This window comes from Perna viridis, chromosome 11 (genome assembly GCF_037379345.1).
Source record: "Perna viridis isolate PV_CMFRI_1.1 ecotype Kerala chromosome 11, ASM3737934v1, whole genome shotgun sequence".
Classification (NCBI taxonomy): domain Eukaryota; kingdom Metazoa; phylum Mollusca; class Bivalvia; order Mytilida; family Mytilidae; genus Perna; species Perna viridis.
Genome location: NC_142455.1, coordinates 24,199,989 through 24,226,795, shown reverse-complemented (window position 1 = coordinate 24,226,795; position 26,807 = coordinate 24,199,989). Strand labels below are relative to the sequence as shown.

Sequence of the window (26,807 nt, the reverse complement as noted above, 5' to 3'; positions counted from 1 at the left end):
ACTAATTTCTTCTTCTTCCAATTGTTTTCTTGATTCTACCAGTTTGTATCATTAAGAGTGTGCCCATGTTTTGCCAAGCCTTTCCATTCTCTAATGTTTTCTTTTTAGAGTGAATGTTGGTTTATAATTGATTAAACGTGTACAAATGAAAAAATTACATAGAAAGCACAAGAACTTGACATAAAAAATCTAAACTTTAGACATTTTAATAGTTTAGTTGATTTGTAATGGAACTTTGAACTTGTATCCTGAGTTGTCTATTTGTGATACTGAAAAAAAATCTGCGTTTTCTTTCACATTGTAAGGATCAAGTTTATTCTTTCCGATTAAAGAATAATCAAGGGAACCAAGGTTGTAGCGGTAATCAAAAGAATGTAATCCAGGGACAAAGACCAGACATGGAAAACAGACATACACAACAAAGAACATAAAGTAACTAAATTCATACATACAAAGTAACAAAAGTAAACTCGGACGCCACTAAAAACTGGGAGCATGTTAAATAAATGATCTGTCTGGTATCGACATGCATATTCTTAATTCTGTCAGAAAATCTTTAACATCTTGTACGTCCAACATATCCTATACTTATAAACCGATTTACTATAATTAACAGGAATTTATGATAATATGTTATTTGGAATCCATTTCATATATGAATGATATTCGTAAAACCTTTCGACGGTACCACAACTTAAACAAAATATATTTTTCGGAAACGTAGATTTTTTAACGTCAAACACAGATTTGACATTTTATAAGGGGCCCGGCGGGTGTACCTGGAAAAGCAGAGGACGCCTAGCCTACCGGGTCACTGGATGTATGCTTCCATTTTGTTGGTGGAATCCAAGTAGCTCTTTTACTTTTGCTTCGTTGTACGTGTTGTGTTGATTGTTTCGTGTTCTTAGCTGTATGTGTTTTTCCCGTCTGGTTTTTATCCTTGCATTGCGTTCTTATGATTTTTGCGCTCGAACCCTGGCAATAATTGCTCTTTTGATTAGTGTTGTGAATTAGTTCTGTGATTAATGCTCATTATATATAAAAGCTTATAATAACTTGTAGAACTGATTTTTGTCAAAGTGGTATTTTAAGCTGAACTACAGTCGACCTGTACTTGGGAAACCAATGATTCAAGTGACCATTCATTCACATTTCAGTTATATTTATCACAATTTTGAAATGATGAGAATGATAGATGTGAAGACAGAATAGTGACGAATGTTTGTCTGATTATAATTAAGCGCACTTATACATGATTGATATTTTTAATTTATCTTCTATCTCATGTTTCTCACATACGTATGGATGGTATGAAATATTCTTTTCAAATGAAGACGATCTGATATATTATACAACGAAACCTATATATTATGCACTATTTAATCTGGAAATTTTTTTTATAAAAATACTCTTTTGAATTCGTTTCATATCAGGTTCAATGTAATATGAATCTGTTTAAGTCAATCTTTCATCTTTCAAGCCATTTCTTAGATATATTAATATGTTTTTCTTGCATTTATTTAAAATATGTTTTGTAGACAGGATTAAGTGTTATGATATTTTTATTTTCATTAAGTAATAGCCTAAAAACATTTTTAACGTAAAGAAAGTTCATGACATTTTATGGCAGGTGTTTTAAGAAAAGCACAGGAAGTTTACTCTAACGGTTGACCTGGTCCATGCTCCCAGTTTTTAGTGTAGTCCGTGTTCTTTGTTTACTGTTGTTTTTATGTGTGGTATTTTGATTATTTCATGTTTTTTTTGTTGTTGTGTGTGTCTGTTTTCCATATCTGTTTTTTTGTCAACGGAACATGTTTTGATTTCCGGTCGTATCTTGGGTCCGTAATTACGCTTGTACTAGACTACTAAAGAAATTAGCGTCTCATGACATGAGAACGCATTTGAAACAATTTACAAAAATTAATTGATTTTTTGTGTCTTTTATGAAACGATATAATTTGTATCAAATTTAATTTAAATTTAATCATATATTATTGAATGTTATTTGGTTTTCAGTGTGCTCCATTCGACATTCGGAAGGCATCTGGACTACGATTGTTTGTCATGATCACAACTATCATCCTTATTTATGCTACAGCACAAATTAATGTCGTAAGTAAAGTATTATTAATGTTAACAAAAAAAAAGAAGAAATGTTAAATGACACAAATATTTGTTCCGTGACCCTAATCTCTGTCTTAAGAAAATGTTTTGCCAGGGCAATTATATTTAGTTTAAACATATTTTATTCAAAAATAGTTTGATTACAATAAATTACAAGACATAATAGTAATAAGACAAGGATTCGGAAACAAGCATAGCTTATACTAAGTCCGTCTCCTTATAAGAATGGCAATTTGGTTAGCACATATGTTCTATTGCACGCTCACATGTTGAAGATATAATATGTGGCGAGGAGAAAATAAAGTGTTAAGGAAAAAAGGTATGAAATGCATTAATAAGTAGTTGATTATAGTTAGGTGTTCACAAATCGTTTACTGTCTACTATATACTTTTGCACATTTGTGAATATATAAATATTTTGCTCTAAAGTCAGAGCATCTGATCCATGAAGCAAAATTTTTGGAGTTAACGGGATTGGTAAATCTAACGATAATATGTACGTCTGGCGAATAGCTGCATACTTGTTGCAGTGAAGAAGATAATGGGCTGACGTTTCAGATTGACTGCATGTTGAATATGGGTTATCGACAAGATTTCGCGCAAATAAATGAGTATTCAAAGAAGTACTATCCATACGTGCATGGAGCTCAAAGCGTTTGGTTGAATGGGGGTCTCTCCGAATGAACACCCATAAATGCCGGCGTACCGCAAGGTTCGATTGTAGGACGTCTGTCATTTATTATATTTATAAATGACATCGTTGTAAACATAGATGTAACTATTAAGTTATTTGCTGACGATACTAGCCTCTTCGTAACCGTCGATTCACCTGCTATTGCCGCGAGTGTCTTAAATAATGACCTCGCGAACATTCACCAGTGGGAAACTACTTGGCTGGTTAAATGTAATCCACAGAAAACCGAGACGATGCTTATTTGGCGTAGGTCTACATGAGTGGTACATCCGGTATTAAAGATGACTGATCATGACATACCGGAAGTGGCAAGCCAAAAGCATTTGGGTATAATATTTTCAGATAACGGATCGTGGCATAATCACATCGACAATATTGTCAGAAAAGCGTTTACCCCAGTAAATTCACTTCGTCGCTTGAGATTAGTTCTTGATAGATTTACACTCGAAAAAAATGTATTTCTCGTACGTTAGACCACTAATAGAATAAGGCGACGCCATTTGGGACAACAATATAGAACATTTGTCTGAAAAAGTTGAGAGTGTGCAAATCGAGGCCTTGCGAATAGTAACGGGTGGGACTAAACTAACTTCTATAGCAACATTATACGTTGAGACAGGGTGGGAAAAGCTCGTAGATCGTAGAAAGAATCATAAACTTATTATGATTCATAAACTGGTGCATAAGAAAGCTTCTGACTATATTTGTAATTTGATACTTAACACGGTTTCGGACCTGCATCATCATTTTACTCGACATTCCAACAACGTGGCAGAAATACATACGAGAACCAATATCTATTCTGGTTACTTTTTACCTTCAAGTGTCAAATTATGGAACAACTGTATCGGCAGTAGAATCGGTCAGGTGGCAATTATCTTTGAACCTGTATCACTACACTAATCAGAAACACCTTCAGTACTGAGAGTAACAGCCAATGAGCTGCTTTTGTTAAGTTTGATAAGGAGGAATATTTTTATAATGAAAGTAGATATGACCTCATGTTTTTGAATATTCTGTTCATTGCTTTCTTTCAATGACTGAAAACTGTCGACACAGAATGAATAAATGTTTCTCTTATAAGTAGTTAATGCAAAAAGGGGTAATCAGTATTGAAAGAAAATATAAACATCAAATGTACTTCAATTTTATCCAGGGAATGAAAACTATACTACAAATACCTAGTACCTACTTATTAAACTCTTTTTTTCTACCATTACATAGTATCAAAAGGAAACATTAATACGTACTTCAATGAAGTGACTTTTATAATGTTTTTTATAATGGTATAGGAAGACAATACGGAATTTACAACACAAATTTCTGAAATACCTTTATGATAGTAAAAATTTATAATAATATGATAATTTAACATTGCAGAAGCTTTGAAAAAAAGTAAATACATGTTCTTTATAGTAACATTTGCATTTTACAAACTGAAAACTTGAAACAATCTTTAATTTTAATGACTGGTTTTTTCCCCATTCTAGCTTTGCTGTAAAGATTCCTCATTCTATAAGACTTTAACAAATGGCAGTATTTCCTACACCTCAACTGACGACCATTTAGAATGCAAGTTTCCACAATATATATACCTCAGTGGAATTATGGGGTACATATGCGCCTCTATATTCCTAAAGTTAGCTGCTGGTATCAAAGTTCTTCTGATGGCTCTCATTGCGACTGCGTACATCGTTGTTATGGAAATTACTCACGTGGCTGTGCTGAACAAGTTTGATATAAAATACCAGTAAGGATATTTAATTAGTCATTGCCTCTTCCTTGGCATTTCACTGTAATATAAGCGTAGTAATTAAAATTAACTAAAATTATATCGATTTCAATTTACATGTAGTTTCTGTTTTTTCTCTCTATGTTTTTATTTATTAAATATTTACTTACTTGCGATTAGAATGTTCAGATATTTTGAGAACCTCATACAAAGTTATATTTATAGGGAAAATCTTCATCTGCATTATTGTTCGGACAATGTATTGTAATCCTTCACTTAATATAACAAATTAAGTTGCCAGTAAAACTTCAGCTCATTGTTCTTTTTATTTCAGTCCCATCGTACCAACACACGTTACAGGCGCTGTAGTACTCATTATTTTTCTAATAACTCTCTACCTTCAAGGGCGACAACAGGAGTGGACATCTAGGTTAGATTTTCTCTGGAAAACTCAGGTATGTTATATCAGAAGAGTTAATCTCCAATTATAAGACAGTGAATAAAAATGCACGTGAATTTTTAACTACCCGGCAGCGATTAAATTTCTGTGAGACTTTTCTAGTCATTTTTCATTTCCGAGTTTTCTACGGATTTCACATTCTCTTCTAAGGTTCTCGGGGATTACAAGATTTGTCCATTCTCGATATTTAATATTTAGATTTAACCCACTCGCTGAAGCTCATGGGTTGAAATGATAAATTTATTTATCTCCAGTGTAGGAATCTTGTAATCCCGTCGAGACTGAATGATAATCTATACCCTCCACCTTTAATTTTCCGATGTGAATGTAAACAGTAAGATTTACAGAGAATAACATATAATGGTTAGAGGAAGATACCGGTGTCAGATTAGATAAGACTCATTGGCACTTAGGTGCTTATTCAGGCCATGTTTTGATGAAAAAAGGAATGTTTATGTAACCGCAGTATGTTACATGTAAATTATACATTTTAGTGGTTATGGTTTTGAAACATGCACAATTCCCTTCGCATGATTTACTTTTGATGGAAGGACTATATTCTGTTTGATGCACCTGTTTTAAAATGCCATGATCATTTACATATAAAGTTTCTTCTAACTATAAAACTTAAACAAAGTTAATACTTTTTTGGTATATATCATTACAACACATACGCTACGGTATTATGTATTTTGTCAGGCAACACAGGAAAAAATCGAGATGACAGACCTACAGACAAACAATAGACAGATTCTTTGCAATCTGCTTCCAGCTCATGTAGCAGCCCATTTTATTGATTTGCAAGCAAGATCCAACTTGGTAAGCCAATGGTATTACTATCATTAACGGATTTATCCTCGTTTATGTCTGGCGTTGCTACGTCTTTCTTTCCATAACTTTGGGATGTCGGTTTGTTATAACGAAAATATTTTGATAAAGTATGCTTAGTTATTATCTTATTGCGTTAATATTTGGTTATCTATGAATATAATCTTCTCTGATTTCAATAATACAATAAAAATGTTCACAAAATGACTACGTTTTATCTCTGAACGTCTCCTACTTTCAATGCGTTTTTAATGATAATGATATGATCAAACTATTGCAGATCAGTGACATCAGCACTTTTACAATTATAGCGCTTTTGACTTTTGGTATTACAATGTAAATCGTGCATAGGTACAGTTACTTTCCATTCAGAATTGTCAACTTTTCTTTCATCTATGGCAACATCCCTTCGGCACCTGCGTATGGAGTGTTCATATTACAACTCATACGTTATGCCAGAGCTTACCGAAACTACACAGACTTTTTGTATCACGCTAGACCTCAAACAAATAGGCTTCTGGAACAGGGGTATGTTACAAGATTGAAATCTTCACTACAGAAGTTTTATGGTCGTCATCATCAACTCGTGGATCGTTATGGTGTATCCATCTGCACCATGAAAACTGATTTATTCAACGGGTCATAGTTTTCCTTTCCTCGTTTGTCTACCCCGGACTTGACTTTTTATGAGCAACTCGGCGGTTGTTTCTAGAAAAGCAGAGGACGCTTACCTTACCGGTGCACCTGGTCCATGTTCCCAGTTTTTAGTGGAGTCTGAGTTGCTCATTTGCTTTTGTTACTTTGTATGTATGATTTTAGTTGCTTCTTTGTTGTGTATGTCTGTTCTTTGTCCCTGGATTACATTCTTGTGATTACCACACACACACACACACACACACACATACATATATGGACAACGATTTTCGAACAATCCGGATTACTCAACCGTTCATTGTATATACCAGTTAGTAATTGTAACAGGAGATTAATTTAGCAATTTTTGGTATAACATGAAGTACTATAAATTCAAATGGATCTCTGCGACTTGTTCAATGAGATAGACAAATGTGACAACTACACAGTCTTAGGTACAGCAAAATTTTATTTGTATCCTACGTATTTAAAAGTGTTCATAATTCATTAACAGGATGAATTGTACAGTCAGCATTACAGCAAGGTTGGAGTTTTCTTTGCTTCCATTCCAAACTTCTCTGATTTTTACATGGAACTTGATGCCAATAACCAGGGCATTGAATGTATGCGGGTATTGAATGAAATCATTGTGGATTTTGATGAGGTAGATATATTCGAATTGCAATTTTTCCCTGTTTCATAGTTTGTAATTAAACTTTTGTTTCAACATTTTATCAATCTGAGAAAACAAAATTAAGCAGTTGCCTTTGTTAGAGTAACCATAACATCAACTATTTTGTATTTGGTTAAACAATATGTCTCACAAGTGAAACCAGATGTTGATATTCTTATATGCTTCGTTTTAATGCATGCAAAAATTTCAATTTTTATTACAGGCCCTTAACGAACCTCGTTTCCGAGCTGTAGACAAAATAAAAACAATTGGTAGTACATATATGGGTGCCATTGGATTGATGCCAGAAATGAAAATTCAGGTTGGGTCAAAACAGCTCGTTTTAGGTAGCATTTTCCGCTCCTACACAGTGTTCTTATTCGTGGAAAGAAATTATATGTCGCTTATCGCTTATCATTTATAGATATAAATGTCTCTTGAAACGATTGCCCACATTTGAATTTATTTTAAAAGAAATCCAATTATCTTAAAAAATTAAAATCATTCGATTTACACAATTTTTTTTGATAAATTTAGAACGCACAATAATATACCAGTAGCTCGCAACATGATGTGTTATTCATTTAATCTTCTAACACTTTTAGTATCTACATAGCACTACGGATTTATATGCCTACATGTATATAATATTTTGTTTAACCCACATCCTGGTATGCACCTAACAGTTTGTGGAAATTGGAAGTTTTGAAAAAAATCTACGGTATTTGTTTTAAATACGCTGTTTACAGAATCAATTCTCTAAAATTGTATGTTTTATTCTCTATTTAGGCTGACAGTGAAGCGTCAATGAGTAGTTACATGGAGACACTTGTTGAATTTATATTTTCTATGAAAGAAAGACTCCGTGTCATCAATGAGAACTCTTATAATAGTTTTGCCCTTAAAGTCGGTATGTAAATCACTTCATGTTTCAAACTTATTTTACAACCAAATAATGTCCATATCTTGAGATGTGTCACACATGGATAAGACTAAAACATCTGGTGATTCTGGAATAACAATTATTTGAATATAAGTGGATTTATAATCGGTAATTTTATGTTCTTATTTATTTAAAGTGTGGTGTATCTTTTATATCAATAAATACGAAAATTGTATGTTAGACCACTCTTAAATTAATGTTTGTTTCCCCTTACCAGACCCTACCTTATGGCTTTGAGTAGTTAGGTAGGGAAAGTATTATCCCCCAAAAGTTCATCTTATTTTATATAAACCATGATCAAAGAAGTAAAAAAAGGTAGTTTGAATTTTTGTTTTTAGAAATCTTGTAGGAAATGGCTATACATTTATTTGGATAGGACATATTTTATGGGTAGGCAAAATAAGGGGAAACCAACTTAGTTTTTATTCCATTAATAATAGTGGAAAATTACACTAAAGAGTACAATTTACGCAAGATAGTCGCATTTTGTTGAAAATAAAGAATATGTTTAACTTTAAAATCACCCGTGGTCTATTCAAGTGTCCCGAAAAGGCCAATCAGTTTATAAAGATTAGTTATATATTTGATGTGGTTTGACTGTAGTTCCCAAAAAAGTTAGATATTTTTCTGTATTGTCTTGTCATCTTTTACAGGAGTAAATGTTGGTCCCGTAGTTGCTGGAGTAATTGGTGCCAGGAAACCTCAATACGACATTTGGGGAAATACCGTCAATGTTGCTAGCAGAATGGAGTCAACTGGCAAACCAGATTTTATTCAGGTATATATTAAAATATCATTGGTTCTAAATCGAATTGTATATGAATGTTTTATTGTTGCTTTTTACTTTTAAGTTTTTGTTGTGAATTCCAGATATTTTGATAATGAGTTAAAATGGAAGTAGTACGAGGTTTACAATTTCGTAGCTATTTAACTCAACGTTTGCCTAAATCTAACGTAAACTAACAAAAACCTTGATTTTAATTTTGCAATCATAAATCCTGCGTTATGTGTGCGACACGGTATATATGTTAGTCAATATTCAAGAAGTCTGTATTAAATATTTTTTCTAATGGAAAAGCACATAGAAAATCTTAAACTGATTACATGAGCTTGAATTTATTTCTATATAATAATAATAATTTCTATATCAAAATTTAGAAAATACTTTAATCATTAGGGCTTCATTATTTGTATTGCACATGGTAGAACATTTCGATGATGGGTGTGGGCTTTCTATTTTGATTGCTGTGTTTTTAAGTATTTCTTGTATATAATTGATTTTTAGAGTGAGGTCTAGTTGATATAATTATTTTTTCTCAAACGCTGCTGATAAGAGGTTACTCCTTGAAACACGTGTGCATCATTTCGACATTTGCATCATATGTTTTTGTATTCTGTGAATGTTCCCATGTAAAGTCTTGTTATCTACTTGTGTGCTTATATTTCGTTTTATTATGCCAAATATACGTACGCTTCTAAAACGAATTTTATTCTGTTCTAGGTAACTGAGGAAGTATACAACCTTTTAAGAATGAAATACATCTTTCAATGTCGTGGCAAAATAACGGTGAAAGGAAAAGGAGAAATGATCACTTATTTTCTAATAGGAAGAAAGGATCCAAGTGCAATACAAAGTCCTTCACTTGGATCATTCAACAGTTCTTTCACTCTTCCTAGTTCACCTGGCTCACCAAGTGGTTCATCAGTTTATAACCGCCCTTTACCAGAGCTTCCAGGTCAACCACGCCCACCTTCCGCTGAATCTTTTCAAAGTACCTCCCAACAAGGAGGAAAAACTGGTACTAATAGAAGTAGAGAAAGGATGGCGGTTGTGAGGAATCCAAGTGCAGTGTCGTTATCTTCACAGGGAAGTGCTAGTCTAGACATTAAGAGAAATGACTCGTTTAGGTCTAATTCAAGACTGCCGCCATGCTATGCTGCGATTGTCGGTGATAGACAATCAACAATTGATAGTACAAAGGGACTGCCAACTCCACCCGGAAGTCTTAATCGTAAACGTAGAAACAGCACGGATAGCCCAAGGGTTATTACTCGAAAAACTAGTGCAAATGCTTTATCGCATTGTATATCTGGTCACATATCTGAGGCAGAATCAACGTACACAAGGACCAACTCGCCCGAGTTACCTGCAGTTCATTTTATGAATATTAAGTCACCAACTAGTCCCCCAGTACAAAATTCCATGTTTCACAACCTGCAAAAATCTGATAGCAATCAGGATACTCTATCAAACCACCAGGACAACGCTAGAGATGAGTCTCCGACTGGTCAGATTAGTCCGCAACAGCCTCGATACGTTGAAACTGATATGGAGGTTGCAAAAATAGAACAACTTCAAATGTCAAGACCACGACAATCAAAACAATCTAGAATACCCCAGAGAGTTGGACTGACTAGTCCTCCTCGTCCGAGTAGACCTCCTCCATCTGAACGAACAGTGTTGCAAGACAATGATCGCATCAGCAGTATGTCAAGAGGAAGATGTTCACAAAATACTCCACAATATGCACAAATTCAACCAATACGTAAAGCTAACTTGGAACAAGCAAAACCTTTTGTAAGTTGTCCACCTATGACAAAACCGTGTCAAGTCGTAAATCCTACGGTACCAATAATTCGACCAACCCCATTGGTTATGACAGGAGCTGCACCGCCGTTGCATAATAAAATCAAGGCTGCGCCTTACCAAAGGCCTCAGGGAGATGTTTCAAAGATGAAAGTTAGTCAGTCTGTAGATTCAGGAAATCAAACCGAAGTTCCAGAAATTCCACCGGAATGCAAGTTGAAAATGAAAGATATACTTAAAGAACTTGGAAAAGTGGTTCGTCCAGACGATCCAAATCGTCCCCATTTACCGCACCGCAAAAAGCAAGATCGACCCCTTTCAGGAAATGACGAAATATTTGTCACCGCAACATATAGAGAGCCAATTACGGCAAATGTCGCTAATACACCATCACCATTGACCAGTCCACATATGTCACCTTCAAATAGTGCAAATCAACATCTAAGCAAACAACTCCTAGATAGGGTATCAAATCCGTCCTCTCCCACAAAGCCGCCACCCGGCGAACGTCGAGTTTCGGAGAGTTCGAGAGGGAGCAGCTCATCAAGATCTACTCTAACACCGACGTCGGCATTAGTCGCAAGCATTGACGGGAGATCGATGTGTATAATGCCAACTACAAATTCTATGGATCAGGATCAACCTCCACCACTTCCACTTCGTCGTGTACCATCCGACAGCACAAAAGAACGCACTGTTGAAGTTAAACCATATAGTGAGGTACGTAGAAGTAATTCAAGTCCAAGATTAAAGCAGACTAATTTACCGTCGCCGAAAAAATATAGAAAGGATGTTCTTTCCGCTCTTCCACATTCTGATGATGACAAAGAATCTACTAGTTCTAAACCTTTAAGTGTCAGCGATCAGTCTTCTGTTTTGCTTCTACAACCGATAGAGTTGAAGCTTGCTAGACCAGCATTAGTTAAACAGCTATCTAGTCCAGATGAGAACAATGAGATGTATACAAAAGCATTTCTTGCCAGTGCTGATCTGGCGTATTCTAATCTCAATCGTAATGTATCAAGATCTAGTGATGTTTTATATGGAATACCGAAATGTCCATCAACTCCGAAATTTCCTGTTTTAAATAACGCAACCTCTTCATCTTTGACAGAACTATTAAAAGAGCTTGCAAGTGAGCATCCAAATGCTAAACTAGAATCTTATTTGAATCAACAACATCCCGAGCTTTCTCCAAAATTAAAACATGAAAGAAGACAATATAAAGATCGACATGTTAGAAATAGTGTTCCCCGTGGAAAACCTCCAATGTGTTATGACAATGTAAAGCAAAGAATTGCAGCTCGGAATCAGGCAGTAGCTAAACGGAAACCAGTACCCCAGCCTCAGAAAGATCTGCAAACTGTAGAACAAAGTGAAGAAAGTGAGTTGGGCAAATCTCCTCCAATACCGAACCCGTTTCAAGTCAAGCGACGAGCAAATTACACGATGCCGCCACGTCATTGCAGAAGTTTGGATTATATTCCTAGTGATAGGGAAGATGCGTTGTCTTCTGCCACCTCTTCTGCTTGTGGAAGTCCAAAAATGAGTCAGGCGTACGCAGAAGTACTGCCAATGTTTTCGAAGAAAATTGAGCAATATTTAGCTGGTAGAAATGCTTTAGGAATTGACAGTCTTAGTATATCGTCTATTGCAAGTAGTAGCGAAATGTCTAGAAGTGATCCGAATATGCATATAGACTCTGGATCAGCGGCATATGAATCTGAATACGACAATTACAGACCGGGAATGGCAAGTGACGAAGATATCTTGTTCGTCCCAGATCCAGTGAGCGACTCTGAAATTGACTACTTTGATGACATTAATATTGACAACGTCACTGTTAGCGACTCGTTCAGTTTGGAAATGCCTCTAGCAAAATTGACTAAAAAGATAACGGACGTTTAGAACGATTATATTCGTTAAAAAGTATGGAGTAAAATTTGTATTATATTTGTGTTCAGAACGAATCTATTTTATGTGCTATCTTACTGTCGCAGAAACGCTGTGTTTATGTAAAGAATACTCATTCAATAACCATATTGTATCACTCCATTGTCATCAATAGCAATGCTTTAAGAATGGATATTTGAACCATTGTTCTATTACAGACCAATCTTTTGCTAACTGAAATTAGCAAGTCTTGTCTTACATACGAACGAAATGCATATCAGTGCATCTGAGTTCAGAAATTATTTTTTTCACACGTATGGTTTTGAATTTATGACGTATCCTCCAGAGGTGCAGTGGATTGAAACGTACGCTATTGGGGTGTGGCAAAATACACATTAATGTTTTTTTTATCACTGAATTCAATTTTTGATACTCGTTAAATTTTCGGTTTAGCTCAATTGAAAGCGAAAAGTTAATGTTGTTTATAGTTTTCGTTATTTGTTTAAAAAGGCAAAACAAGATGTGTTATTATTTAAAATTATATTTGTCATGTTGCAGTGGGCATTTACTTTCTTTAGTAATTTACATTTTGATCAAAATTAAGCAGTGTGGATGATTTTGAAGCGTTGTGTTTGCATTTCTTTTGAAACATAAGGAGACATCTAGTAAATTTTAGTTTTGCTGTAAAACTATAATGCTGAACACTAAACACCGAAGTTTGTGTTCCTACAGGTACTTAACAGTTATAGCGATTGGTAGTATCGTTCTTGACGCAAAATACTCTTCTGTTAACTTCTGTGCTAAGTGTACATGCATTTTGATTGAATCTTCTGAATTTGTGATTAAGATGTTTATATTTCGTCGACGTAGATTATGTTTTTACATTGCGATGTATGCACACCATATGCTGTGATTTAAAGGGGCATGTATAATGTTCGTATGATATTACGTATGCTTGATTATGGCTTTTCTACTCAGCATTATGGTATCACGTTATTGTTTTTCACTCAAATGTAAAAGAAAGCAAAATGTCAACAAAAAGACAATATATTGCAAATCGCGGTATCAAGTCTCACAAACAATGGTAGTAACATGTGTAGTCGACTTTTCTCACACTTTGTTTTATTGTTTTGTACGATTTATGACTGGATTGATCGATTGATAAATGTATGATTTAAAAATGGTGTTTGTCATTAAATAAATTATTGAAGACAGGCATTACAAGTTTCCTCTACTATGTATTTCTGCAAAGGTCAGTTTACTAAGCAATCGACTGCTACATGTATCAGAATATAACCCGAATGCTTCAGCTTTCTGTAGCAGAGAGAGTACTACTCATTACCAGAACACCGTGCATCACTAGGAATGATAATAAAATATGACAATATCTCACTCCAATTATTTAATTAGTTACCAATGAACTAAATTACGTCAAGTAGTATCTTAACATAGGTCGTGAAAAAATCATTAAAACACGTCGTTGTATCTAATGTATAATAAATTAAAGATAATGTGTCGAGTCGATTTCACTTCAGCCTATATGTGACAACAAGTATCATCAATGAAGAATAAGATAAAATTTATAATACTTGAATATTACATTATAAATTAAAACACTAATGGCCATTTTCATTCCCTGTCACAGAAATAAAATAAGAACATTTAATTTATTCAAGCATTGCATTCATGACGGTTTGAACAAAACATTCATGTTAACAAATGTTGTACACAGATTGTTGGTGATAGAATTGAGAAATGAAGATACTACTCACTTATGGTATTCACCAGTCTTGTGTTCTGACTTTTTTTTACCCAAATTCTGTCATTGATGATATACCGAAACTCACAGTTGCATTAGATAGGAAACCATTAAAACTCAAAGACTTTGTTCGTGGTTATTTTCTGGACTGGATTGTATTTTAGTGCATGATTATATGAAAAACCAGGCTGGTGCTAATACCGAAACTCACAGTTGCATTAGATAGGAAACCATTAAAACTCAAAGACTTTGTTCGTGGTTATTTTCTGGACTGGATTGTATTTTAGTGCATGATTATATGAAAAACCAGGCTGGTGCTAATACATTCGATAGTTTAAGCAGAGTTTTCAGTCAACGTGTTATCCGAACACTCATAAAACATTATTTGGTGCTTAAATAGGATAGTGAAATTTGTGATTGGTTACATAGAAAATAAATGATAAAAAATGAAAACGTTTTAGTGAATTTAAGCGAACCTTCCAACGATAGCATCTTTCTTTAACATAATGGATCTGCATCTTTAAGTGTGTTGGGATTGTTTCTTACACGTGCATGTGGAAAAAAACCTTGCACAATCAAATGTTCCCGTGTTAACTTCGGTATATCATTGCTATTTGAAGAACTACATGATTTTGCATGGACCTGTTCTCAATCCAATGGATGCGTATAAAGAAAAGGACTACGACTGTAATCTGTTAAGTAAGACGGAATGCTTTTTTTTATTTGTAGTAAGTAGATACACTGTCATTCATGTATTACTTAAATGTGACATTCCTAATCACCAGAATTTGCACACAATGAGTACATCTGGTTAAATATTCGAGATTTAACTTAATCCAGATAGGTCAACATAGGTCAACATGTTCAATCAAAGATAAAATTAATTCTATAAAATCCTAGGACATGCAGAGAAATTTTGACAAATACTTACATGACGTGACATGAAGAGATCTGATCTGTGAATAAACGTTTTTAACAAAATATTTGCTGACTCTACTGTGACACATATTATAACAGACCACACGAGCCGACATCAAATATTGAAACGAATGAAAATATTTGATTCAAATTGCATCCTTTCAAATGCTTAATTCCCCTTTATTTGGTTTCATATTACAACAAAACACGTGTGTATGGAACTATATTTAACTGTACAACAAGGAACCATACATCATAAATATGAGAACGATTTTTGGAGGTTGTGATACCGTTTTACGTTTTACTTAGGAAATAAGGACAAACAAGGACCGAAATCAAGCATTTCAACAGTGTTCAGACATTAATTTAGTAAAAGCATACGGATAACTATGACATTCATGTCACAAATGAATACTTGGATTGAACTGAGAGGTTCTGGCTGTACTTCATTAAAAAATTAAGGACCTAACAGGGGTCTAATTTGAATAAAGGACTGGAAAAAAAAACACAAAACATTTTCGTTTACCTGTCATTGTATATATATATATATATATTGTATGTTTTTATCTGAATCTAAAATGTTATAAATTGTTATATCTATTAGTGCATCTTTTTAATTTTTCGATGGTAACCATTCATTTGCATATGATCACAAACAAATGATACAAACGTATAATGACACCCCCCTGTCGTCGATGGCTCCTTTTAATGCTCGTTCATGATAAGTTGAGTAAATTTATCGAATTTAAAAACAAATACAAAATGTTCCTAAGAACAAAGCAGCAGAGGGTCCTTTAGGTTTTGGAGGTTTTTGCGATAACTGGTTGCCCCCCCCCTCTTAAAAATGCGAGGCTGAAAGTGATTATGTATGTTGTCATTACAATTGAAAGAAATAGTTTAGTTAATCCGATTCTGATATCGCCGAGTTCCTTTTGAAGTTGTGTCTTAAAGATCAAACAAAGGAACCATGATTCGAGCCGCAATCAAAAGGTCATATTCCAAGGACAAAGAGCAGACAGGAAAACCAAACACAAAAATAACAATGGACAAAAACAAAACGAGATAACATGTACAAAGAAACAAAAGCAGAAGAGCATGTTGCACTACATATTTAGCGTCCTTTGCTTTTGTAGATGGCTATTAAATGTACCGTCCGATGTAGACGGAAGAGGAAAGGAAAACTAGGGCACGTGGAACAATTCGATTTTCATGGTACGGATGTATACATCGTAACTATCAAGGAGTCTATGACGACGACCACAAGCATTTTGTAGTGATGACTCTACCTTGTTCCAGAATCCTAACAGTTAGTAGTCTAGTACGGTTCAAAAAATCTGCGTAGTTTCGGTAAGCTCTTGCAAAACGTACGAGTTCCATGCGCAGGTGCTGGAGGAATGTTGGCGCAAATACAAGTTGACGATGAATGAAAATTATCGCATATTCGTATAGTTTGATAATAAAATTACATTTTGGTACGATCCCTAAAGGTAGCACAAGGTATAATATCTCTTAATTTTTTTTTATATTTCAAAACAAGTATTGAAGGCAGAACTTCGTTCACCTAAAATTGGATTTCCAATTATGTTCAAGTGTGAATAGCTAATATCATGTTCACATTTGCATAGTAATGCACCGCTCCGCAAGGCTATTTATTATATTTGATGTGTGGCATTACTGATAAAGAAAAATCTTTATTATTGTATTGTAAAAAAGCAAGAAAAACCTTTTATCTAAAGAGAATATGTGTTTTGTGAAGCTGCATATATTTCTTTTTTTATATTATTTTACTTCGGAACATGTGTTCTAATCTGTAACATTTGTATGGAACAGTAAAGTGAATAGAGTGGTCACATTCTCTGACGTATGTATTATATTGATTTGTGATGACATGCATAGTTAATTCGATCCTCTATCCTACATAACAACACCTAGATGAGCTGTCCCGTACTACCATACATCATGTACTGAGTTACAACCCTAGATTTATTCTACGAGGAGGAATGACCCGGCCAGCGAAAGCTATATTTTTTATATAACCTAGCTGGCCGAGTGTTCTAGGGCGTTGGACTTTGTGTAGGCGGCGTTACAATAGATGTTACAGCAGTTCAAGTTCGAGTCCCGCGGAGGGAACGACCAAAAATTTGCATCGCAAATTTGACAGTTCTGACATCTTTGGGAATTTTTCAGACCTATATATATATATATATATATATATATATATATATATATATATATTGTACAAAATTATTGATCCACTTCACAGACGTTCTATTTTATAAAGAAGAACGAGTAGTAAGTAGTTTGGAAGTATGACATTGTAATACATTTTAATAGATAGTATTTGCTCCATTCTTATGATTGACTTTACCAAAAGGTGAACGGTGTTTTCTTATTTTCTTACTTGTTGGGATGCCATTTGTCCCATGCTCTAGACTTGGATTTGCTACGATGAAGTAGATGATTCACGTGGAAAATTTTAGTTATAAATGACTTTAATCAAGTAACATTAAGTTCAGTGTTGATGCTTTGTCAAACACAATGATCACCAGCATCAAACGTATACTTCTGTCACACCGAAATCCCTGATTTAACCTATATGAATTTATAAGTTTATCCAAATAAAAGATAAAGACACAGATAATCAAAGATGTTCGAAAAGACTATTTATTTAGCTTAATTATGTCTAAAACAAGCTTATAAATAATAGCCGCTAAACCTTTTCTCATAAATCGGATTCACGTTAAATTATACAAAGCTGCACTACAGATTCTGCTATGATGCACGTATAACTCCGATCTGTGAAAATAGATTTCAGAAAGGAGTAGGTATCTTTTGGTTATTTTTTATGCCCCTAAAATATTTTTTTTGGTGTAATGCGTGAATTGCAAAATATCACAGAGAACAAACTTGTGTGAACAGAAAACACATCTCATTGTCAAAGTTTCACAAGTAACACTAATCATTCAGCGTTGATAATGTACATGTATAATCATGGTGTAATATTAATTGAACAGCAAAGAGAATAATCATTTTAAATAACCTGGTTTTATATCAGCATCATTTCCACGTTATGTTTGATGATAACGCAAACAGTGACTTGTCATGGCACTAAACAGCAAGTTAGTGTGGTACATTGTTTCTCAAAGATCTATGAAAATCTTCATATGACAGATGCCAGTCAAAATATAATTTGCACTTCTTTTATATTTGTATTTACAAAAACTTGCAAAACAAATAGAGGTAACACAATTGAAAGGGTGTAATCTTTTAAAAGTAATTTCGAAATGTTTTCCGTCTTGGGATAGTTATTTTTAAGAACTTAATTATGATGAAAATGCAAGGCAAAACAAACCAAAAGATATAGAAATTAATTTTCTTATTTCAATGTTAACTTTTATCAATATTTTTCAGAAAGTGTATTTGCTCCTCGTCATTATCGGAATAGGAGCAGCAAAATGTTACAGAAAAGGTAAGGCTTTGTTGTGTCCGCTGTCTTACATATGGTGTCTTATTTCAGTTGTTTAAAGTTTGTATAGATGACAATTCATTAACTTGGCTTTCCTAACATCCACTACGTACCACAAGAAACACATTTAATATTTAACCATTTATTTATTTTGAATTCATTAAAGCAGTTCACGTGTCGAAAATGAATACTTATTTTAAAAAAAAATGATATCGTTCTATTGAGAAATTAATATCATAATCAACATGCGAAACGCGGGTACTATTTAAAAAAAAAAAAAATGGTTTCAAGCTCTGCCCAATTTTAGCTGTACGCCTTACACAAAATAGAAAGTGGTCTCATCGAAGCATAATGAAGCATACATAAATTAATGGACAAATTAACAATAACTGAAAGCGGTTTATGTTAGGTTAAATTAAATTGTATTTCAATCAGCTCTTTTTGATTTGTATTTTCCTATATATTTGGTTCTAATGCTGTTTATTACTCCATGAAACCCATGTACAGAATATCGAAATCTGCATTATAAATATGATTGTTTTTTGTTTTTTTGTTTTTGTTTTTTCATAATAAGGTGTCGGTAAGGCATTATCTTAAGCTATTATAAACCTTTTTTACACAATTGGTCTTTTTTACATCGGCTTCGTTCTTAAAGCCGTTTTTTCTTTTAAATCTTCGACATAATACTGCAAGTCGAGAAACAAATGAACGTGCGATATATCTTACAACAAAGCCTTCTGGAGGTAGTACACACACGGCAACCAAGAGTAGTATGACACAGAATCACACCAATGGAGAACAAGCCAACAATAAAGCAGCAACGGGTCATCTTCCCAGATCTTTAACCACAGAGGAAGTAATTTATACTGCCACAGCTGTAACCACAGAGGAAGTAATCGGTACTACCACAGCTGTAAACGCATAGAGTAGCACCGATAATACAATTAAAACAAATGAGAGACGAAAACGTCGCGATATATGTACGTTACATTTTGTTTTTGTTTACAAATATCGAGTCTAGACTGAAAAAAAAATAATCAGGTGAATACTTTCCCGTAAAATATCGCAATTATATGTATAGCAATATTGTATTAAATAAATTTGATGATTATCTATTAAATTTTATAATTTTAATCAAGACTTTTTCCTGAGAATATTATCAAGCCATTTATTTTTATGCACTTATCGATTTAATGTCTCGGGATTAATAATATGTTAGTGTTTTTTCACCATATATTCTTTTATTGAAATTATTTAACAATAATTATGTGCAATCATCTGTTTTTACAAAAAAACTCACATTATTGCTTAGTGTAGATGTAAAAGCTGAGTCAAAATATGATATAATGATGTAACAAAATGTAAACTCAGGCTGCATTTTAATAATGAATAATGATATAAATCGTTTCATTTAATATTAGCTGTTTGTTCAACTGGAGAATTTTTGTCATGTTTTGTCGGTTTTGCTAAAGAAATTCTTCTACTTTTATCTTCCACAGATCAAACACCACTACCTGATACAGATTGTGACTCATCATCCCTCCAGAAAAGCAGTCTGTCTGTAGTTGCTGTATCGTTACTGTTGGATTCCATGTTTCACAAGATTAGATGAATCATAAAATGGCTTGTGTGAAAATTCCCTCTTCACCAACTACGCACATTCTTAGTATTATTTAAATTTTAAACAACAGGACAAAAAATGTTTTATAAATGTATTGAGTGATCAGTATCAATCTTTTTTTTTGCTTTAACTGGTATGACAAACACAAGTAACAAATTTACAACTTTGCCTCATGTGTTGATATTGTACAAAGAAACGACAGAGATAAATTCAATAATATACGTAACAATAAACTAATAAATCTTCATGTAGAATTGTTAACCCGAAATTAAAATAAATAAGCTATCTGTGTATATGTTGTAGCTATTTTTGTAATTTATTGTCTTACGTCACCTTTTTGGTCCTGTATCTAGAATTTGTAATAACCTGTTTTGTGTCCTATCTTGTTTTTACTTCAATTTACTTTAAACGTTTTTTTTTTTGCATTATTGAATCGAACCTATGAGTGCACAATGTTGCTCCTGGTACTTTCACTGAGAGTCATATTTGACACAAGTCGGACCAACGAATGGGTTTTCTATTAGATGAATAACTATAGTTCCAGTACACTTAACAGATTAAATACAACATACATTTTATTAATAATAGTTTTGAAGCTTTCCAAGAATTTAATATCATATATCTTAGAAACTACATCTGAGGCGGGGCTGTATCTAGTTTAAATTCGTAATTTTAAGGTACAACAATCTGACATAATAAAATATCTGATTTTCATCAGGAAAATCAGATATTTTATCATGTAAGAAAAACAAACAAAAAAGAAAAAAAATCAAAACATCCTGGTTTTTTTCTCGATGTCTACTATTTAAGTGCAATTACATATATAAGGATATCAAGTAAGTATTATTAGTGACGAGTTTTGGTAAGAAAAACTTCATTTTCCCTTTTCATGCTTTACATTAATATCTAAGTCAAGAGCATTGTGCCTTATCTTACGCCCGATTACTTTACAAATAAAAGCAAATCCATCCTTAATTACGTGTAAACATTTCATATTTATTTATTCTGAATGTTGAACACATGCACTTACTTATGTTATAAATATGTTTAGTTTGATACGAATGTTTAGACAACAGGTTATGAAAAAAAAAAAACATTCGGGGCAAAGTATACATTTTAGTTAATATGAGCTTCCATGAAAATTTAGTTATGTCTAAGATAGATTTTGGATATATGTTAACCAATTAAGGTTCTGCTAAAATAAAAAAAATAGATAATTTTAGTCAATAGTTGAAAGAATGCAATTATTATTTTTCTGAAAAAAAAATTCTTATGCTTCTTTATACAGCATTATACACACACACATATATATATTAGAATTCAATTCTTCTTTTTGACAGCTGTAGATTTTTTCTAAAATATGTTGTTTACAGTTTTGTAGTTAATGTTATATAGACGTTATAAACATTTCTTCCTAAGTTTGACATGTGTTTGTGTGTTAGATATAAAAAAAGATGCATTTAGCAATAGTTTATCTCTAAATTTAATGTATTATTAAAACTTTGAAAAAAAATGTCATTGATATTGACTTGAGCTGAACACTAAATGCTGCATTTATGTAATGTAATACTCATGGAGTTGTTTGTTTAATCTTTTTTAATTGCTATAAGATGCCGGCACACTTATTCATTGTTTCATTTTCTGATTTCATAACTGTGCCGATTCAAAACTGATGCAACATTTATTTAGCAGGTTTTTGCTGAAAAACTTAACTTCGGTTATTCGCCTGAAGGTAAGACTGGAATTCCATAAAATCATACGTGCTTTTATAGATAATACTCAAAATTGAACGGGAATACATGTAGGTATAGTGAATATTCAACAACCCCAACCTGGATGAAAATGTCAGCAATAATGCCACTTTTAAAATTTGATGTTTTAGGATATCCATGGATTTAAAGTTGCAGTATAGCACGGTATATTTGCATTAATGATATTGCCCTTGTGCTATGTCAATATCTGCTGATAATGTTGTACAGTCAAAACATATTGCGTCTACGAAAATCATATACTCTACAAACAATTTAATTTCATATGTATACATAGCTTGTTTTCCATTTACCGGTAGAAACCAGCTTTCTAATTCTTATTCTTGTTCGTCTGGTTTGTCGTCTGATAACCGAAAACCAAAAAATGGAAGCCGAATCTGTGGTTTAAGTGGAACGGCATATTATGGAAAACAACTATATGTATCCTTTGTCTAATTGACGCAATGACCCAAATAATGCATGAATATGACTTATACTGTTTTATTGTTTCAAGTAGTTCAATGCTCTATGGTTCTATAGCGTGATGAAGTGAATTCGCTAGAACTGGTAAACAAAATGAAACACCAAATTACTATGTGTTTTTTCAGTTTCCATTATATATGAACACAAAGGAATTCGTTACTTCTTTTCCATACTCATTGTGCAGATCAGGTATTGAATTTCCAGTAACGGAACATTTTGCGACAATCTTTAAACTTGTCCATGATCACTAAAGACTTTTTACATAAACACTACCGGCTATTTTACAATAAGATTTAATATATAACTTTATGTAACGACATGTGCATTGAGAAACATGTACCTGTGTATAATGATGTATTTGGGAATCAGCTGCAGCCTACGCAATAGCATGACGGTTCCCTAATCGTTCATTGAAGATATATGAGTGGCTACAGCTTACATGTTTCATCCCGGTGGGGGATTGTCTCTTTGAGATATTCATCATATCCATTCGCCTTCTATTATCATAAACAGATAAAATAATCAAGCATTTAACGTTCATTGTTCTTACATTAGTCAATTTGCCAGCGTACTGATATATTTTTTTCTCAAAAAGTGATAGTAGTGTAAGCTATTAATACACTACCGAGATATTTAAAATACTAGACTTGTGTACGTGGTTTTCAAACGCTTTAAATCATGCATCTTAAGTACAAAAAGTATCAGATTATCCCTTAGATCAAAACTTATTTAGATTTCTAAATCTGAAGATTGTCTATATTGTCATCGCTAAGAATTTAAAACCTCGATCAAGCAATACCTAGTGCTTCAATAAACAAATATAGTCCATTGCTATACACCACTCAATTTACTGATGGATTATGGGCTTCTTTTTTTGCTTCATTTCTCTAACGAATGTGGTCATTATTTCATTAGATCATAACCTTGGTTCCCTTGATTACTCCATCATATTGTCAAATCGGCGCAAGTGTGGCTTTCATTTACGTAATCAAAAACAGTTCTGTTTTGTTTGCTTAAGGTAGACAAATAGTAATATATGCCACGATAACAACGGGGCAAAAATCATTTACTCTTTCGTCTAGCCCGGACTTGAATTTAATACGCTCCCAGTTTTTAGTGGAGTCCGAGTTGCTCATTTATTTTTGTAACTTTTTATGCATTATTATAGTTACTTAATTCTCTTTGTTGAGATTGTCATTTTTTCATGTCTGGTCATCGTCCCTGGATAACATTCGTTTGATTTCCGCTGGAACCTTGGTTCCCTTGATTACTCTTTTTTTTTACACATCTTGCATATTAAACTGCGCTCTCGGTCTTTTAGAAATTGTTCGGTCCAGTTCAACGCCATAGGATCTTAACATGAATATAGTTATAGTTTTTTTTTATATTTTATCTAAATTGCAACGGTTAACTCAACTCTAAATTATATAACCTTATTTGTTCTTAGGAAGGAGTCCTCATAACTTTTATACATGGAATGATTTATACATGTCAAAAAAAAAAAAAAAAAAAAAAAACGCACTAAAGTCCCTTTAATTTCTTATTCAGACACAGTCTCAGATCACATCTTTGTTTGTCATCTTGTTGTTGCACTTTTTAGGTCAAAGTTATTTAAATTACGTATAAAATAAGTTTCTTTGAATGATTTGTCGTACACTATGGTTGATGCAAGTGATATTTCAAGGTATGATTTTCTATATATTAAAAGGACTATACTTATGTATAAATATACTGTATGTAGACTAAACATGCATCGAGTGTTCATCGGTTTATTTTTGCACCATGAATCGCTTCTACAATTGGTAGCGTCTAAATCATCAGTTTGGTAAATATGTTACTACTCTTCATTAAGCTTAATGTCATAAAAAATGTATGACTATAAGATAGCTTTAATTGGTATCACTATGCCAAAACTAACGAATCAGCATAAAACATAAAGTACCCTAAATGGTCTATGCATCATTTGTTGTTACTTATAACATGCGATAAATATATGTTTCTAAGTTTGCTGGGGGCATTGGAAAGAGAACAATATACTATATAACTATGGAAACGAATAATTTATATCAAATTAATTTTATTCCAATTCTGTAACGAAGATTTAAAGTTATATTTGAAAAGCAAATATGGCTTTTGTCACGATAGATCACATTTTGTACCACCCGGCTTTTGAAAGAGTAATATATTTTCCTTTTAGGATTGTTCGTGTCTTTTATCTCTAAAGTCATTTACCTTCCTAAAATAGTTGATATTAATAAGATAACAATCTTTTAATTCCATTTGTTAAATAATTCAAATTTTATAAGAATCTTTGTTTTCTTATTAGAGTTAGAAAGAAAATTTTTGTACACAATGGAAAATTAAGACATTTGATAAATCGGAGATCAATGATTTTATTGTTTTGTTATTGAAATTTGAGAGGTTTCAATCCCACTCGGAACCGTACTCTAATTTTTAAAATTGATGTGACATATCATGGCCTCAAATAGCTAATAGAATATCTTACTAGAGAAGTAAAACACCGTCATGACAAACAATGGTAGAGTTTGTTGATATAAAATACCACAATTATCTGTATATAAGTCAGGTTATTGTTTGCAATTGTAATTAAGACGTATGGGTATTTAGGTAAAACGTCCATATCTTCTTTATAGCCTTTCTGTAATTTAAAAAATAATCCATCGGCGCAATTCAATTCAGATTTTCGGGGATTTTAATATGAAGCTTCCAACTAATCTAAAAAATAAATTAAAAAAAAACCAAACTTACCATTACTTTTTCAATTTAAATGCATAAACACAGAGATACCCTAAAATGACCCAAAATGGCTCCCGGATGTTAAAAACTTGACCTTTTTTACCTCACCAAATCACAACCTAAATGTCAAAAAATGTCAAATTTCTCATTTTAACACATCTATTATAATAATTTAAACATACCTATTCTGAAAGGAAGTGTTTCAAAACGTATTTGAAAAATCCCCTATTATTGTAGGAACTAATTATACAACGAAAAGCTAAGGGCAGAATGGTGTTAAAAGTTAATGACATTGTCACATAAATTTAGGAAAGGAATATGGAAAGGTGGAACCTTATGTTTGTTGTTTATCAAAAAATTCGAGTATCTTAAATGCAAAACTTGACAAAACTATACTTTCACAAAACAAATATCCAGCAGTTTATAAGGTTGTAATATAAATGGTTAGTATTCGTTATATACCTACCATTGTAAGCGACACCTCATAAGTAAAATTGAAAACAAAACAATTTGTATTTTTTTGTGGATGAGTTTGATCATTGAGATCTCATGTTTATTATCGTGGATTATAATATTGAAATTGATAGTCGCTTAATTGTTAATAAAAATCCACTGAAATGAAAAAAAAATGAAACTCATTTTTATATTTATTTGGCTGATATGAATATAATGAGAAATGTTAAGCAGAGCATTGGACAAAGTAATCAGATGAGTTTACAAAAGGCAGAGCAGCTGACCGACGATAGATATTGAACAAAAAGATAACAACAATAAAAAATGATTTTTTTATCTAATGAAATATCAAAGAAAAGCCAAAACGAGGTCCTCAAAGTGTTCTCTCACTACTCCTTGCACACTAAATTTATATAATTTATGAGACACCCTAAAGAACTAAACTTTTTTGACAAATACTCGAATTGTGAACGATCTGCAAAAGAATGAACAAAGCTATGTGTACTTCCGTCTATTTCAACCTTATATTATTTCCTTTAATTATTGTTACAGCATCAATTCAAATGACGATGATTGCAACTCCGCATCATCTTTTAAGTACAGCCTGTGCTTTTTGATAACTTTAATAAGTGAACCACGTTCATGAAATATACACTACTAAACACACATATGATTGATTGATTGATTGATTGTTGGGGTTTAACGTCCGAGCAGCAATATTTCGGCTATATTCAGACCATGAACATGAAATGGATGATAAAATAAACATGAAATGATGATGAAATGAAGAAAAAAAAGATGGGACACAAGGTTAATAGGGTCGAAAAATTTTGATTGCCACTAGAATAAAGGAGGGATGGGTAAGGTTGGGTAATTTAGCCTCTTGTGGCGGAGCGCAAAGGTTCCTACTCCTATCGAATACCACAGCAGGGTTCTTTAACGTGTGAGGAACGTGGCATCTTTCCCAACACGGTGCACCACTATGGTTTGCGGTCAGGTTTTCCGTATTATAGTCTGACAACCCCAGCATGTAAC

The 26,807-nt window shown here is 33.1% G+C and overlaps 1 protein-coding gene across 1 annotated transcript in view; it reads left to right on the top strand.

Moving 5' to 3' along the window:
- LOC148603460 (adenylate cyclase type 1-like) overlaps window positions 1–13,785 on the top strand; it is a 62,190-nt gene extending 48,405 nt beyond the window's left edge. The window contains exons 13-21 of the mRNA XM_088551524.1: window positions 2,017–2,112; window positions 4,309–4,568; window positions 4,885–5,005; window positions 5,710–5,829; window positions 6,986–7,135; window positions 7,368–7,466; window positions 7,934–8,054; window positions 8,741–8,865; window positions 9,589–13,785. Of these exons, the coding sequence (XP_088407650.1) occupies window positions 2,017–2,112; window positions 4,309–4,568; window positions 4,885–5,005; window positions 5,710–5,829; window positions 6,986–7,135; window positions 7,368–7,466; window positions 7,934–8,054; window positions 8,741–8,865; window positions 9,589–12,582 (4,086 nt within the window). The 3' untranslated portion in view covers window positions 12,583–13,785. The remainder of the gene's footprint in view (window positions 1–2,016; window positions 2,113–4,308; window positions 4,569–4,884; window positions 5,006–5,709; window positions 5,830–6,985; window positions 7,136–7,367; window positions 7,467–7,933; window positions 8,055–8,740; window positions 8,866–9,588) is intronic.
- The last annotated feature ends 13,022 nt before the right edge of the window (window positions 13,786–26,807 follow it).